We start from the raw sequence: 18,335 nt of genomic DNA, 5'->3' as shown, positions 1-18,335 counted from the left end.
TTCAGCACAGAATCAGAAGCACTAGCATAGAAACTCCAAGGATTTGGAGGAAGGATAAATGGAAAATGGCGTTTTCCGTTTGTCTCTATTGCATCAAGATCGATTTTAAAGAGCATTTGAAGATTTTTTGTATTATCAGATATAAAAACAGCCATTCAGTGAGATTGAAATTTAAGCGTGCTGAAAAAAGTGACGTGAGCTATTTTTGGTGTACATTTGAGTGCTGAGTTGAATGGCGCAATTAGATTCTGTAGACAAAGTCGTGTTTCCAACTTATGTACTTTTAAAGTTTAGAATAGTTAACTAAATGTCCAAAAACTGTTCTTGACAGTCACATAATTTCGAAACCGTCAACATCTAAGAAGTTTTATAACATAATGTTGGTGATTAATACCCTTAGAAGTAATAATGGAGAATCAACTCTTCAAAAACATTGTTTAGAAACTTACTGTCTTCAGGAAAGTTATTGAGAATGATATAAGAAACAACTCCAGACATAATGCATGTCCTAATCCCGGTTTTTATAGCGAATTATAGAACCGATGTTTTCGAAATTCCAATAAATCCAGATTTCCGCAGCATAACTTTTAAATTTTAATTGTAGAATCTCCATATATAAAATGTATCCTTCATTCTAAGCAACTAGCTCATGTTAAGATGTGACATTGTGCAATGTCACAGCGCTAGAAAAACATGCATGCCAAAAATAGCGGGTGGCCCACAACCGGGGACATTTCCCTAATAATTTATAATGAAAAATATCACAGTACAATTACTGAACATAATAAATAAGACAGTACAAGTCTATTTTTCAATATTTTCTATTTTATTGCTTATCTTGCTAATGGGGTGAGTGGGTATTTCGAAACTTTTGTTTGTTTACACGAAAGTAAAAAAAATCCCTGAGAGGAGTACTAAACATGCTCAGGAAAAATGTTCTTACGCTATTTGTGAGAACAGGAGTTTTACGACTCGTCTTATTCGAAAAAGATGAACATCACTTAATTCTCTTCTCGCGTGAGTTAGAATTACCGATGCTTGAACGAGAGTTATTACCGGCCAATATATCATACTAGTTTTCGGCCGAAATATTGTAATAAGTGGGCCCTAATGTAAGTATATTGCAAAGTTTGATGTACTCAATATTAATGGACATTTTATTGTCAATAATTAAAATATATATCGTTGAAAATCTCCAGACATAATTCACATCTTTTGAGCATTTTCAATAACTGATTATTTAAGTAGAGCGACATCTGGTGCATCATCCCTACAAGTGCTTTTCATCGTATTGACGAGTTTAAATCAATTAACCAAGCACAATTCTCATTGATTCTAATTATGATTGATCATGGGCGAAAAAGTATAACAGATAACATTTATGCATGTAGAGGAATGCGTCTGTGTATCTACGTATCATCTTTAACCTGAATCAGAGCAGTTGCCAGGGATGTGGTGCTATAGAAAATAATGAAATATAATACATATTCAGATAGAAAAAATGAGAAACTGTAATCCAGCAATTAGTTCCGTTTCTCATTATCAACCGGTGGAACAGTTGTTTAATGATGAAATCAGCATAACCAAAAGTCAGCATGCGATTGGGAAATAATGAGCAAAAATTGCACTCAAACTTTTGCAAATCTACACTGTCTAGCAGTCAGGCGTGAAAATTTGTTCTCTGGTACGTGATTTCACATTTTTCGCATCAATTAGTTTAATTGAATTGTAATCCCACCGGCAAAATCCGTATTAAAATATTTCAAATAGTATCTCTAACCGTTTGCCAGTAGCTTACATAATGAAGAACTGCAGTCGGCTACCCATTACACTTGAGGCAGTAATACTCAAACGGAAAACAATATGCCCATTACACACGCACAGCATCGCTATTCTTGGTACTCACCGTTTTCGCCTTCCTCGTCTGAATCCAGGCAAATCACATCACTTTCCATGATTGCCAGCATCGCGTTGTTCTCTCGGCACTGCTGGTAGCAAGCTTTTACGGTGCGCTCAAAGTCATGCGATGAACACTGTTTGTTATGGTCACGGAAAACAGGTGAGATAATCCGATTCTTTTTCGCTTTTTCCCAGTGCTCAGTGGCGTGGCAAACATAACTTCAACACCTATGGTCACACCGCATAGCAGGATGCCGTTAATTGGGCTAGCTAGACGTAGAGGAAATACACCTTTTTACACATTAGCTTCAGCAGTGTACCGCATACGATTTTCAGTGACACAGGACGATGTCGCTTTACATAACTATGTATACTACACTCACAATCATTACCGTTCAACCTCAAAAGCCGCGGCTTTCGCTCTTATCAAAGTCTCATTCACAGGTAATACATAGGTTAGGTTGGCGCGCAGTCAATTACGATACCAGCATGAGATGGTCTACTACACTATAGCTATGAATAATCCAGCTTGGGAAGAGAATCCACAGTTGAAAGCCACAGTCAGTGGATACGTGACTACTCTATCTTTCCGGCAGCTTCGGTTGGTACTCATCCAGGTGTTTGACGAAATGGACAGATGAAAAGTACAATATTCGCAAATGTTAGCATAGCACCAACACTGGCAAATATGGTTCATCAGAATGGTCCTAATCCCGGTTTTTAAAATGCATTGTAATAATGGTTTTTTCCTGGACACGAGAATGGTTTTGAGCTTGAGATTGTACGATAAGCAAGCAAGGTTGGGGTCAGTCGAAATTGCACTGAGAACCAACAGAAGGAGAAAGCCTGTACAACTCCTGTGAATCCCAAGATGTTCTTCAATGTCGGAGCCGACCAGGCCTAATTGTAGATAGCGGAAGAAAAGAGTAGGAATGTTAGTCCGACACTTACTGCTGATAAAGGGCTTGTATACTATTACACAGTGTCAATCGGAGAAGGTGTTACGAATTAGTTTGCTAGCCGAAACCATTCGATCTCGATATGTTTCTCTTCAGCGACTCATCCGAACTTGTGTGCTTATTTGGTAGTGAATCCAAGTAGCGTCTTATTATTGGATTAAGCGAATGTTTTACCGGTCAAAGTTGTCAGTCTTAAACTGGTTAGACAAACTTGAAGCGATAATTCCTCGACTTACTAAAAGGGTGATTATTAATAGGGATAGAGATTGGGATAAACTTTATTGGCGTTGACGCGCGATTACAGATGTTCGTAATCTTTGAGTGTCCGGCCACTTGTTTTTAGAAAAATCGTTTAATTTGTATAAAAAAATACTTGCAATTAAAATTTTCCGAAAAACTTCAACAGGGAGGCCTAATTGGGGTGGTTTTAAAAATGTATTTCTAAAATAATAATATTCCAATATATGTAAAAAGAAAGAGGATTTTTTGGAAAAGAAAACTCCAATGACCTTCATATTTTTTTTAACATAAAGTATAACTTTTTAAGAGTGTCATCCTAAATTTCGATAGAGATGGTGCTATAGAGCAGTACAAATTATTGCATTTTTATCTTGCTCCCTTCAGGGGTATGGCTTATACTTCGAACGACGGATATCTCGAAATCATGCTTTTTTTCAAAAACGACGTTGCTGTTTTTTTAATTACAGGCCAGATTCGATTATCCGTAGGGTGCAGAAAAATTTCGCTTAGGATAATCGAATCAAAATATTTTTTTAATTTCTACAAGAAGTATATTTGTTATACGTCGAAAAACAAAACATATATTGAATGTAAGGTACATGCATCAAAGTTTGACTTATGGAACTTTTTTTGGCAAACTGTTTTAATAAGTAAAACGAATATCGATTACTTTATATTCTGTAAAGTGAAAGTAAGACATATTAGACAAATAAGTTATATAGCCTACTTATTTTATTCGATTATCTTGTTCGATTAATTTGGATTAATATATTTATGTTTGGTCTAATAATCAAGATGCATAAAACTAAATTCTCTGCGTGGAGCTTCAGTCAACTTAATGCTGGTTTCGGTAAATTCAGACTGAAATAACAACTGAATTTGAGATTACGCACCACTGGTTTGTATACAACAACACAACTTTGGAAATACTCTACGCTAGATTCCACTGAGAATCTCATAAATTTGTTTCAAAACCTCCAACACAGGTCCAATAATGGACGCCTAATTAGTCTATTTTCAACCATCAGAGGCATCGGTCACAATACCCAGTGTGCTCCTGCTTCTGTCTGAGCCAGTGCAAAGCGAACGAAAAAAAACAATTACTTGTGTGCATTGTCTGAACAACAAAAGATACCGTTATTTTTATACCTGAGTGATCTATCAAGATGACTGAGTCTCATCAACAAAACGTGATTATTCGGCCTAACACAGTGGCCATAGACTTCAGGTCTTTTCGCATAAGACCAAGTATTCGTGACGTGGAACAACTGCTGAAGGTGAAAATGCAGCTTCGGTTTTCGGAAGTCACCTGCATACAGCTTGAGCACGGCAGGCATGCGGTGCTGATAACCTTCAACCAATTCGCGCAGGCGAAAAGTTTCATTTCGCAGAACAACTTAAAACACGTGCTTATTTGTGACAAAGCTGATATCAAGATCCCTGTATACATGGATAATGGGAATATTGAAGTGAAATTACACGATTTATCTCCACTTACTTGAAAAGTGGCAATTAAAAGATTCATGTCGCATTATGGAGCAGTTGAATCTATTGCGGAGGACACATGGAGAAACTACTTCCCAGGTATATCAAATGCCGACTTTGTGGTGAGTATGCGGGTAGACCAACCCATTCCCTCCTACCTTACCCTGCAGTACAACACAGAAGGGGGTGATACCATTACACAGCGAACTCTTTGTACATATCAGGGACAAACTAATACGTGCCAATTCTGTGAACAAACGTCGCATTACGGATAACCCTGCCCAGAAACTGCTAAGGAAAGCTCAGTTGCAAAAAAAAATGCCAACACCCAAGCCCCAATATCTTTACCTGAACCACAATCGGTTGCCAAATTTGTGGGTGCAGTTAAAGCAATAATGACAACTGCAAAAGCTTCAAACTTAACAACTAATACCACCAGTGAAGAAGCTACCACCAAGGATGGAGTGTTCACATTCGGGACCTGCAAGGGCAAGAAGCCAGAAAGAAGATCTGATCTCGAGTATCACGGCAGTAATCAAGATGATGATACCGACGTAAACAACAACGAGACAAACATGGGTAACCACGAAGCTGGCGAAAGAAGGAACATCTTCTCGACGCGAAAAAAGATCTCCACTCGCAATAGCAAGTTGCGCGCACGGGATCTCACAGGCTCAAAATAAAATTAATTATTTTTATTTTTTACTTCTTGTAAATATATAAAAGACCCATGGCTCCTCTAAGCTAACGCATTGAGCCGCGTCAAAAAATGGACGCCTAATGTTGGTCTAACGAAGGACCAGCATTGGAGGGATGAATTTTACATACGTTACAAGTACCAAAAACGCACAACTTTTTTATGCGCACGACATCAAGGAGCGTGCGTTGTTCAATCAGCTGCCCCATCATCGTCGTCATCATGGTCGCTAGGGCATTAGAGAGCCAATCAGAAATTAGATGAATCTTGGTTGCTGGATAATTTTTGCTCTAAATATGCTTGTTCAAACGCATTGAGTGATTCAGGTTGTTATACATCATCAAACAGTAAAATTTTTTCTCTTGTTTGCTTGGTGGAAACATCATCCGGGAACTTCATTTGGCCATTGTTCGGCGTTCTACGTAGCTGCGCCGCTTAAAGGCTGTTCACTGAACAGTGTTCAGTGCATTTACTTCGTTAAAAATTATTAGCACCGTTCTTTTCAGAGCGGTGCAAAGTACTGACTACAGTGAAGATCTTATTGTATTAGTCCTCGTGTTTGTCTGCCTTCGAATTTTTACAAAAACAAATTTTGTCAGCTTTTTGACCCTATTTTGCCAGCCACATTTAAGACAAAGTCTTCTGATTTAATTCTCCTGTGTTACATGATGGAATTACAGCGAAAGTCTTTTGCTAAAGTGTGTTAAGAATTCAAAATGTCGATATTCTTAAAGTTATTAAAAAGTTTCGAGTTATTTTTAAACTGGTGCGATAATAGACTAATTCCGAAGAGTTGTTTAGGGTTTTATATCATACTTTAGATGGTCCCAATCAATATGAAACAAATATGTTCAGATTTTGTCAGTCTTCAATACATAATGGTACTGACAAAATGGATCATTTTATTCATTCTAAAAATTACAGAGAAAATCACAAATTTGAAAATTTTGTTCTTTCAGTAATTAAAGCTGGCATCTACAGAAAATCATTGTTTATAGTGTATCGGCTAGGTGCATGAAATTTTATAGCACATTGCATTGAATTGAAATATTTGTTGATTAAATGAAATTTCTTGATTTTCCCAAATAATAGAGTTTAAAATTTTGTGCTTCCAGGAATTATAGCTGATATCAATTTTTATCGATTTTTATATTTAAATATTGGGATAGAAAAAAAGTTTTTTTTTTACAAAAAATGCGAATTTTCTGTTTTTTTACGTAGTTTTGTGCATATTTTTTGAGAACATAGAATTTTGGTCTTCCAGAAAATGTAGCTAGAATCAATTGTAATTGATTGATGTACGAAAATATCGCATCGAATTCAAAATTATGTTCTAAATAAGTAAAATTTCCAAGAAAATTTCTGTACTTCTTCGAAAATTTCATTATTTTTTTGAAAATATTTATTCTTTCAGAAACTGTAGTTGGTATCGAATAAAAAATTATAGATGTGTAATGTAGTTTGAGGAAAAAAATGTGCGTATAATCAAAACAATTTCTTCGGATGGACGGACTACGGATAATCGAGTCATTTTCTACGGATATTCGAGTTACGGATGATCGAGACTACGGATAATCGAATATGGCCTGTATTCGTAATTTATTTGCCATGTCCTTGAACGATTCCATTTTTTTTATCAAAATGTTCATATCAATGAATTTAAAAAGAAAATGTTTTAGATGAAAATTCAAAGTCAAGTCGTTTGCATAAAAAAATTTTTTTTTGGACATTAAAAATGGTTTGCTCCACTATCTAGGGCTATGTATCATAACAACATCTAAAATATCTCATATGTAACGAAACTATAGAAGGATTGCACGCTTATAACTCCGCTATTACTAGATGGGTTTCAATTATTTATACACCAGCAGATTCAAAAATGCCTAACTTGAATCTTGGTAATAATTTAATAATAATTTCATATCTCAATAAAAGCATCTAAGAGGCACAATCAAATACGAGAGGTTATAAATAAGGTACCGCGTGTCCGTTTGAATCATTCTTTGTTCGCATGCTAAACGAGCAACATCATGACTATAACGAACGAGTCACATCATAACTTGCCAGTAACTGTAAACTGCAGCCAACGAAAAGCACACACAAAATTACCCCCACCACCAGATTTGTTAATAAACCGCACTGTTACTGACAAGTAAACGGCAAGTAGTAAAAATATCCGTAACAAACGATTCCGTTTAGGACTATTTATTTATTTATTTATTTATAAATGAACGAAAGTCATTAACAGGCCGCAATCGGCCCCAATAATGATATCTTAATCAAAACACTCTTAAAAAAATTAAAATACTTAGACCTAATCACATTACGGGACAAATAAAAATCGAACAAATGTGTCACACGATTAAAAATGCGTTGTAATCCCGTGATGGCCGCATTCGCGGTATGACTAAACCGCCAAAGTGGTACTCTCAGGAGAATGTTACTGCGCAACGTCCTAGTTCTCCCTTGGACATCAACTCGTTCTATTAGGGCTGGAGAATCGATGCGTGCTGACAGAAAATAGGCAACAACTAGGGCTTTTGCTGTATTTCTGAGTTGTTGAAGAGTGTCGAGTTGAATAAGTTGACAGCGACTCTAGTAACTAGGTAGTCGAAAAGGATAGCGCCAAGGAAGCCGCCTTAAAGCAAATCGTATAAATTGACGTTGAATTCCTTCAATTCGATCACTACCGTTCAGGTAGTGCGGGTTCCAAATCGTCGAACAATACTCCAAAGTTGACCGGACTAGGGAACAGTACAAACTTTTCAAGCAGTATATATCCGTGAATGACTTGGCAATACGAAAGATGAACCCAAGGTTTCGCGATGCACGACCAATGACATATGAGACATGTTGTTTGAAATTGAGCTTAGAATCTAATATTACTACAAGATCCTTCACGAAACACTCCCGAGGAATAAGCAATTTAGATAAATTATAGTCGAAATTGATTGATTCTCGTTTCCTACAAAAGGTGATTGCAGAACATTTTACAGGATTTAAGATCATACGACTATTAATACACCATTCGCTGAAGACATCGAATTCTGCAAGACGTGTGCGTCTGCCAAAGTCTCGATATGGTTGAGAATTTTGAGGTCATCCGCGTACGACAAGCGTGGTCCACTGAGTCTATAATTCACATCATTGAAGTAAAGTAGGAAGATGAGTGGTCCAAGATGGCCTCTCAGTGGGTTGCTTGAGGTAGCTGCAAACGTTTTAGAGTAGTCGCTGCCTATATTCACGCTAAGTTGGCGACCGACGACTATACGGCTGGAACCAACGGAGGAGTGATCCGTTGAATCCCAGTTTGGCCAATTTGGCGATGGCGATGTCGTGATTAACTTTGTCAAAAGCGGCGGGCAGATCGGTGTAGATAGCATCGGTTTACAAGCCATTCTCGAATCCTTCAGAGACGAATGAAGTGAACGACAATAGATTCGCCATAGTTGATCGTCTTGGCATGAATCCATGTTGGTCATCTGAGATATATTGCTTGTAGTGAAAAATGGTCGTAAGAATTTGAATTCTTACGAAATATTTGAATTCTTATTGAAATATTCATTTCTTACTTTGGACAATAACTTATCGGATTCGTTATTTTATATAACAATTTTCAAAAATGTGCGTTTAAGCAAATATACATTTTCGAATGGATGTGCTTGAGTAAAGATGATCTATGACTGTCTAATTAAACTGAAGTATGAAAATGCGTCCTATAATTTGAATCAGCAAAGTGACCTTACGCTAAAATGCTTCTGCCGTTTCTAAGTGTTTGGCAGCTGAAGTTACCGAGATGGTTGTCAAACGTCAATTATTGCCGCTATAGATACTGAGCAGCACAAAACAGATTTTTGCGAGATCTGTTGGGAAATATCGACAACAATTGTGTAATAGATTGCGCGGAGGATACGATTACCATAAATTACGATAAAACTGATTTTGTAAAAGCAGTCATCAGCTGGGCTTTGATTGGTGGTCTACTGTTTAACTAGTGAAAGAAAATTGTAATTTAAAGTAAAACACTTTTAACGTTTCAATATAAGGGTCCCATTTCAAAATTTTCGGCCGGAATTTTACCCAATTTCTTATCGTAAATAACTACCGTTGTACCGAGGGGAAAAAATAGATTCTTGCGCTAAACAATCGGAAATATGTACAACAATTTTATTATTAGTTCCGTAGAATGACAAATTATTGAAAATAATGAATTTGGTGAAAGCAGTTATCTGCGCAATGGTTGGTCCGTACAAAGCGACCACAAATGAGCCAGAATAGTTTGCGTTTGAAGTTCCTTTGAAATGGAAGTGAACATTTTTCCGTTCGATGGCCATGGTCCTTTGGCTTCGAATATACGCTGAACCGAGTACAAAATCGAGAAATGTATACGAAGCATCATTCGTGTACTACACCAGGCATACACCCGCTATGTCTGGACGCGGCAAAGGACGAAAGGCGAAGCGAAATCCAACTTTCCGCTCGGCTCGTGCCGGTCTCCAGTTCCCTGTCGGTCGAATCCATCGTTTGCTGAGAAAGGGTCACTACGCCAAGCGTGTAGGTGACGAAGCATCCCTTTACCTACCAATTGTGATGAAATATCTTGCGCCAATGTACTAGAGCTGACAGTAAACGCTGCCCGGGAAAACAAGAAGATCAGGATCGATCATTCGAAATAGTGAATTGAACAAATTGCTCTCTGACGTGACGTTGCTGTTGTGATTCGTACTGACGTGTTTCGATCATATGTAATGCAATGAAATAAAAAAAAATTCTGGTGGAACAATTTGCTTCGTCCAAAACCTCGATCAAAGTCATAGTAAACGTCTAGAGGTTTCGGATGGATTTATTTCAATTTCTTTAATTTAATTTCTCATCGCCGAAATCAATCCAAAAGTAACATTCTCTATTTTTTTATTGTATTGAGTGTAGCTGTTCAGCAGTGGTATAACATCGGTATGAACAAACTAATGGATAAACCTTGCGGAAAATATAGAATGGCAATCGGTGAATCTGACCCAGCAGTTTGCGAAGGATTCTGTGATGGAATTCGCTACTTCCACAAACATTGCACTGACCTCACAGAAGAAGAATTGTTTGTCTGCAGCGGATCTAAAGTAATATGGATGTGGGATAGTTGTCGCAATCTATTGGAGGATCAAAGGTTCCGCAATCCTGTCAGTTTGGTTAAAACTGCTTATGAGATGCGAGAGAAACAGTGCAACAAAGAGATAGAATGTTTAAAGCAAAGTGTCGAGTCGTTTAGTGCTACTGTGGCCGACCTAATAGAATGCACAAAACCGTATTTATCTACATGCAACGAAAATACATCTGCCAAAGTTACACTCCGGCACTCTTCACCTCGTATGGAAAGCAGCTCGGACCCTGAAAAATATAAAAAGCTTGTTCTTAGTTGGACAGACGTTTCAACACTGGATTATGTTAGAAGCAGGCTTGAAAAAAATATGCCCTCTCATCTAGCACTTAGTCACGAGGAGTACGAGTCAGAGAATTTCGGGATTATCGCAATGAAGGACCATGGAAGCCAAGCATATAAATAGATTCTCCTTTATCTCATCGCATAGTCGCCGTCGATTAAATGCAATTACTGAATTTTGGTTTATTGAAAATGAATGATTGAGTTATATTTGCGGATGTGTTTTGTTTCAATTGTGCTTTTGAATTTCTGTAGTAGCTACTGTTATTATGTTCTGTCACTGAACTGTCATTTGAATTAGTTTCAATTAGACTACATAAGTCAGTTGGGTTATTAAATAAATGCTAAATAAAAATACAAAATTTCTTTGTTGGCAGGTGAAACGATACAGACCAACCCGCCATTTGCATTACTACAGGGCAGTTGCATATCAAATGATATGATGTTCTGTAATCGGATTCACAAAGATCGCATGAATAATACTCAGCGCGCTGAATAGTAGCCATGTGATAATTGAGTTTGCAATGTCCAGTCAGTGCCCTGACTAGAATACTGCAGTTGTGCTTGGAAAAATGCAACAAATTCTTTGGCATTTTCGGACTCACATCCGGCAGAAAAATCTTTGAACGCAAGTTTGCAAGCTACGCCAATGGTTGGCATGTTCGGATGCAGCCCAAGAGCGAATCTTGTGCTTTATACAACTTATCGACAGTGATAGAACTGGTTTTGGACCAACGAAGTTAGTCGGAGCGCCAGCTCTAGCCAATTCGTCCGCCCATTCATTTCCAAAATAAGGAAATGACCGGGTATCCGTAGAAAGTAGATAGCATTTGAAATACTAAGTTCGATTTGAGTTCGACATGCGATTACTAATTTCAATCTCGATTCTGCCGAACTAAGTGCTTTCAGGGCAGCCTGGCTGTCCGAACAAAAATAGAACCTTTACCGCAAATACCCTGTTGAAATGCTGATATTACGCTACACAGAAGCGCAAAAATTTCTGCTTGGAATACGGTACAGTATTTACCTAGCGAATGAGTTTGGTTTAATATCATTTCATGACAATAGACACCAGCGCCGAGCCGGGCCTCCAATAAAGAACCGTCAGTATAACAAACTACGTATTCAAGTTGTCGCTCCATTCAGCCAGACAGCCATTCCCCGCGAAGAGGAATTCTCACATTGAAAGTTCTAAAACGAAAACTACATGTGACTGTAAGGGCACTAGGAGCAAGTGTATACTCATCCCAAGTAACCATTTGGTGCCACAGTCTTGTGTGGCTAGCGGCACGATCTATTTGGTTACTGTTCCAGAGCCCAGTAACTTTCAGACGGTATGCACAAGAATGTATTTCTTGTTCCAGAAACACATGTAGCGGTTTTATGTTCTAGAGTGCCTCTAGAGCGGCAGTAGTTGTTGTCGAGAACGCACCAGTCATCGCCATCAAGACCATCCTCTGAAGATGGTTTAACTTTGATTGGATTGTCATGACTTCTCCCTTCTGCCACCAAACAAGGCACCCGTATGCCAGTATTGGTCTAACAATTGTTGTGTAAATCCTACACAACAATTGTCAGACCAATCTACATTGGCCGAAGGCCATGCAAGCTTTCTTGATCCTGAAATCGATGTGGGCTGTCCAATTAAGTTTTGAGTGAAGAATTACCCCAACGTACTTAACTTGATCTGCGATAATAATTTCAAAGTCATATAACTGCAATGGACGAGCTCCGGTTGTAATCCTTCGTTGCGTGAAAAACACCATTGATGTTTTGTTTGGATTTACTGATAGTCCAACATGAAGACACCATTGTTCAACAACACATAAAGCTTGTTGCATCAAATCAAAAAACGTGTTAATGCAAATACCAGTGATCATTACATGATAATCATCGGTGAAACCATCCGTCGGAAACTCAAGCTCATTAAGTTTCCTCAACAAATCACCGGCGACAAGGTTCGAAGTGGTGACAGCACAGCAAATTGAGGACATCCGCAGACACTCAGTTTCCTCATCTCTACTTGTCTTAACTATGAGCCCAGATGTCGGTTACTAAGCATTGCGCGTATCCAGTTCGTGATATATGAATGTACTCCATTACCTCATGCTGCTTACACAATGGATTCGAAAGACACGTTGTCGAAAACACCTTCAATATCAAGAAAAACTCCTAAACTTGATTGCTTTTGTGAAAAGGCTATTTCAATGCTCTAGACAACATTGTGTAACTTCCCCCGCTGATATGCATGTTGCATTGCATGCAGCGGGTGCTCGCCCAAGCTAACATCTCGAATGTAGTGGTCGAATAAAAAATTTCCACTGAGTTGAGAATGAAGGAGGTCAGATTGATCGGTCTAAAACTCTTTGGGAATGAATTTGACAGTTATTTCCCGCCACGCCAATGAAATGTATCCTGTTGCAAGACAGAACGATTTTATTTGATTTGCTACGAAAATAAAAACATGCCATCGTTTGACACTATCTGCCTTACGTGGTTTTAGCAACATGGGTTACCATCTTTGACAATTAATCCGACAAAAAAGAAGGGTCAAGATGGTAGAATTGAAGGTTTGTCCCTATTTATGCAGTTTCATAAAATATTTTTTATTTATCGTTTTACATAAAAAAAATTAAACATGTTTGACCACCTATCTTTATCGTCAGCCGTCAAAAACAGCATAAAGCCCAATGACCCAATTATTTTGTAAAGATTTTCTCGTTACTCACCGTTTCGTTTCAAGCAGACACTATGAGTCTCTTGCCCAAAGACACCGAGCATCTTGATCACACGCGAATGCAGTACATACAGTTTTAAATAGAATCCCTATCCCTACTAATATTCACCCTTTTTCCTTCTTGGCACATGTGGAGTATACGGCCTCAAGCAACGACAAGTGTCGGACTATTTTTTTTTCCTCCTTTTCCTGCTGCGATCTATTACATTCTATCCTATGCTTTAGTGCTACAATGGAACCAAAGTAAAGTCTGTTTCATTTAGAATTTGGCCGCTTCTTTTTAATTACTCCCACGTCTCTAGTCGTCTGTTCTAGTCGACGCGTCGTAGCGAGCGAGAAAATAAAGGCAGCGTTGATCCGAAAGAATTCTTTGTTCAGAAGGATGATTTATTCTTTCGATTTACATCGATGTTTTAGCCAAAAGGTTCACGGCGAAGAACAGTGTGGTACCGTATTAGTTTGCTGACGCCAAAACAAAACCTAGTTGCCAAAAGCATACAGCCCGTGGCCCTATTGTTATATCCTTTTTTATTAACGACTTATAGTGAGTCAATCTTTTTCCTTTTTTATATTGTAACGACATATAATTAGCAAGGGACTGGAAGGTGAAGTATTTTTCAAATATTAAGAGCCATAGTACTCAAGGGAGAGCAAGGATTTGAGGTAAGAAAGTTTAGAAAAGCGTGGAGTAGGGTCAATGAACAAGCTTAGAGTTTCCCGGTTACTTAGCTTTTTGTCTTCTGCAGCGCAGGAGTCAGGATCTTTTGGCATTAAATGCGAATCACCTGAGTCTGCGGCATGTCCGGACAAGCGTAAAGTCAATTTAATGACCTATGCTGTCGGAGCCTATTGTTATATTTAAGCTGTACATGATTAACAATTAAAAAAAACTACACTAAATATATCCATGAGTAGGAAAATTGGAGTTATGTTGATAAATAACGACGTATATAAAATGATGGCTCCAGTTTTGTAATAGAACCAGGAACTGCAGCATAAACAAGTTCTTAACGAGTATAAAAGATGTATTTTAATAGACGTAAAAAATGGACTTTAGAAAAAGACTTAAAAATATTGCTTTACTAAACGTAAATCGGAATTCCACTGGAAAGTCAAACTAAGTTTTGGTGTATAAATTCGCACACAAGTTGATGATTTAGTACGGCAGCTGCAGTTGATGAAGAAACGGCTATACTGTCATAACTGGAGGGCCTATGAATGAATCACTCTACAAGGAAGCGTATCACCAGAAGAGAGTGTTGTCATTCATTTATTCACAAGAGTTCTGGTCTGGTTTAGACATCTATCATTACAGGTGTATTAAAACATTGTTTCATTTTATACCCCCGCGATGCCATTTTGTTTTGAACATAACTCTCGGGGAGAATAGATTCGACAAACAATTCAGCCACTATATTAAAGTAAAAAGCTAGTACTTTCAGCGTCTTATGATGTTTGCTCCTTAACGGTTTATTTAAGGTGGAAGTTACCCTAACAATATCACAAAATTTGGAATATATTTTCAAATACAACAGATAGGAAGGGTCTTTGTTTCGCAAACAACTTTGTGGAAGATAACAATAGCGTAGGAGAATGACTAAAAAGTTCATGAAAAGAACTAATTTTAAGGGGTCTTCATACAACATGTTCAAAAACTCGAAAACTATATAGAGTCTTCAGCAATTTCTTTTGAAGTCCGCGAACCCCTTGGGGGCCGTGAAGTCGTTGCTGAGGGTCCACGAAGAAAAATATTTTTTTTCAAATTGATATTGAAATTTCAAATCTTGTTTCCCAACAGACTGAAAATGATATATTGATAGCATACAAAATCGATGTTTAACCGTGGGGGTCCGCAACAACCCAGGGGGATTTCTAAGGGATCCGTGGTACGAAAAAGGTTGAGAACCGCTGTTTTATACAACTTTGCTGAAAACACAATGTTTCTATCTTAATTAATTCAGGAAATAAATTCAGGAGGTGACTTATAGGTGAATCACTGAACAATATATTCCCGTAGATGCGTAATCATAAAGGCAAGAACTCCTCCGAACAAACTATACTCCTAAAGTTAACGGTTTAGACGCTATTAATTTTAAAATCGAGAATTCGCTAACAACGTTTTAAAATCGAGATTTCATAGACTGAAATCAGCAAAATAATGTAGATTTTATTGGAGAAAAATCAATCCTCACTTTTTGCAATACCATTCATAAATTACGTAACGCCAAAATTGCTCAAAATTGACTCCCCCCTCTCCCCATGTAACAAATTGTTACAAATTCCTCTATCCCCCTATTACGTAACAATTCCTTAATATTTTTTTTCTTCAGTAAAAATATGTTACGCAACGTTTTAGCTTACTCCCCCTCCCCCAGATATCACAACATGTCACAATTTGTCGTACCCCCTCTCCCCTAAAAGTGTTACGTAATTTATGAATGGTCCCTATGTACAAAAGCTGAACTTTTCCGTTTGAAAACAAAAATCGCGAAAAACAGGCGGTGGTCAGTTATTTTCATCCGCATCCATTATCATTTATTTTTATAAATTGATTCATCAGCAGTGCTATCTTTGAAAACGAACCAACTCGGTTAGGCGATTTTTTTTTGCTTTTACTAGAGGCCACAATACTACTGCGCCCTCCACAAGCATCACGGGAGATTGTTTGTAATGAAAGAAATTCGAATTTGTGCTAGACCTTGCCCGCGATTCAAGATTTTAAGAGACGCTAGGCGCTCGGGCACCGGGAGACTCATTAGGTGCTAAAGACACATTTTAGAAATATCGTAATGGCGAATAGCTAGAAATATACTTAGGTTAAATAGTGTTTTGACAGAAGACAAACTAACAAAAAGAAAAGCATAAAAAAATCCTAAAAGAATAAAAATTAAGAGACGTAAACAAACAAGAGCAACAACCGAAAAATATCGATTGTTTTCGCGACGAGAATATGATATAATTTTGAGCGGCCCAAAATAAGCATCAACTGTAATGAAAAACTTACTTTGTATGACAGGCATACTATCAATTTCACGCACGCGTACTTTATTATTATCCTGACTACTAGAAAGAGAAACAACCAGGTTTACCACAAATAGATAAGCAAAATGATCAGAAATAATTTACTAATTTAGTACAACAGTCTGCAAGACGAAATAAATTAAATGTAGAGTCCTGTTTCCGTTGCTTCCTTCGACATGGAAGCAGGAACCCATTTAATCAATTCCTGGGTTTTGTCGCCGGATGCCACACAGTCTCTAGGCTGAGTTTGTCCGAAGCAAGATCCTAGTGGGATTAAAGTTAATTACTAGAACAAGATTGCAGACAATAAGAACGAAAACAAACTGATTGATTAATTTAAAACGACAATGCACTAAAACCTGAAGATGAAAAAAATAAAGAAGGAATTAGTGGTTTGAGTAGCAATCAATAATGCAGCGCATGTACCTCTCAAAAGCATATGAAAGTACTCAATATAATGAAAAAAAAACATTACAAGGAACATAATTCAACATGCCGCAAATTGGTAACTAGTTTTCGATCCTTCTCTTGAATTGTCAATTCTCAGCTCTCATACATGATTCAACACCATTCCACTCAGACAAAACCATGCGTATTCCCCCCGGAGAAATTAATGAACATTTAAATACGACAAATTTGCAATAAAAAAAAATCGATAGAAATTAGTTACAGACCCAAAAGGGTCCATTTTCAAAGATGACACTGTTGATAAAAATAGGTGACGTAGAGCTAACTACGATACAAATAAAAATCTCTATCGTTTTCTTTGAAAAAGTAGCTTTTTACGACCGTTTAGCACTGATCCAAGCATAATCTTCTGTATACATTATGATAGTTCGCCATACGCCAATGCGAAATAATTGGCATTAAACGGTGAGCACAGATATCAACAACACTTTTTGCTATATTGCACCCACCCAATGGCCATAACGAAGGCGAACTGTTGCATCGAGTAATTGAGCCTTCATATGCAGCCACCGCGTATGGTAATGCAACAGTAGCAACCCTGTTAGAAGCTATTCTATAGATGAAGTAAGCGGACACTTTTCGATTTATTAAAGGTTAAAACCGAAAATGTATTTCTAATAAATAAAAAATTAGCAAAAAATAAGGAAGCGAGTGATACCCCGTTCCCCATACACCACGTTTGTCCATGCACTTGCTTAGCTGCTCGACACTCGTTTGCTTTAAGTATCTTCGGAAATGCTTTGCACAGGTTTATTCTGCAATAGTTTATCTATCGATTTCAGCAAAACGAAAAGAATCAGCCCAGCCCCACAAAGTAAAGATATATCCCTCAAAGTTCCACAAAGTTAAAACCAAACTTACTAAAAAGACCATTCCTTTTCCAACTTTTAAATCGTTCACAAGCATTTCACCCGCTCGGAAACATGTTAGTTCGGTGAGCACACCTTCACTTTTTGTGGCCCAGATTTTTTCATTCAGACGGCCCTATTATCAAATGCAATTTGTCTTCACATCCGAGGCGCAAGGGGATTGAATAACCTGCCTTAAAAGTATTCTTTCTACCGTAAGTTTTATGATCGGTTAACACAAAGTTTGAAAGTTTTTTTTTTCTCGAAACTTTTCTTTATCACCGGCGCAATGATTCTACAAGGTGAAGTTGTCATAATGTTTCGTGGCCATATTATAATATTTAATGACTATACATTTGCGACATGAAAAAAACTAACTACGAAAACCCTGACATTGGGATGCAATTAGCGTCCAAGTTTTGATGAAGTGTAAAGAATCATAAAAAAAACATCTTCTCATTAATAAATTGTGTTTGATCACATTCTCTTTCGTACCTTCTTTTTGTATGTATAGTTCCACTGCATCAACGTGTCAATGAAAATCGAT

The 18,335-nt window shown here is 37.6% G+C and overlaps 1 protein-coding gene across 4 annotated transcripts in view; it reads right to left on the bottom strand.

The window, feature by feature from the left end:
* The window catches only part of LOC131689118 (uncharacterized), a 244,500-nt gene that overhangs the window by 209,827 nt on the left and 16,338 nt on the right, over nt 1-18,335 (bottom strand). For 3 of the 4 annotated variants that reach the window (XM_058973961.1, XM_058973960.1, XM_058973962.1), the window contains exon 2: nt 1,907-2,427. In XM_058973961.1, coding sequence (XP_058829944.1) covers nt 1,907-1,967 — 61 coding nt within the window. In that variant the 5' untranslated portion in view covers nt 1,968-2,427. The remainder of the gene's footprint in view (nt 1-1,906; nt 2,428-18,335) is intronic. The other variant, XM_058973964.1, reaches the window with a different exon arrangement.

Source organism: Topomyia yanbarensis, chromosome 3 (genome assembly GCF_030247195.1).
Source record: "Topomyia yanbarensis strain Yona2022 chromosome 3, ASM3024719v1, whole genome shotgun sequence".
In the NCBI taxonomy this organism is placed as follows: Eukaryota; Metazoa; Arthropoda; class Insecta; order Diptera; family Culicidae; genus Topomyia; species Topomyia yanbarensis.
The sequence above is the reverse complement of the archived record's forward strand: the minus strand, read 5'-3'. Positions and strand labels throughout refer to the sequence as shown.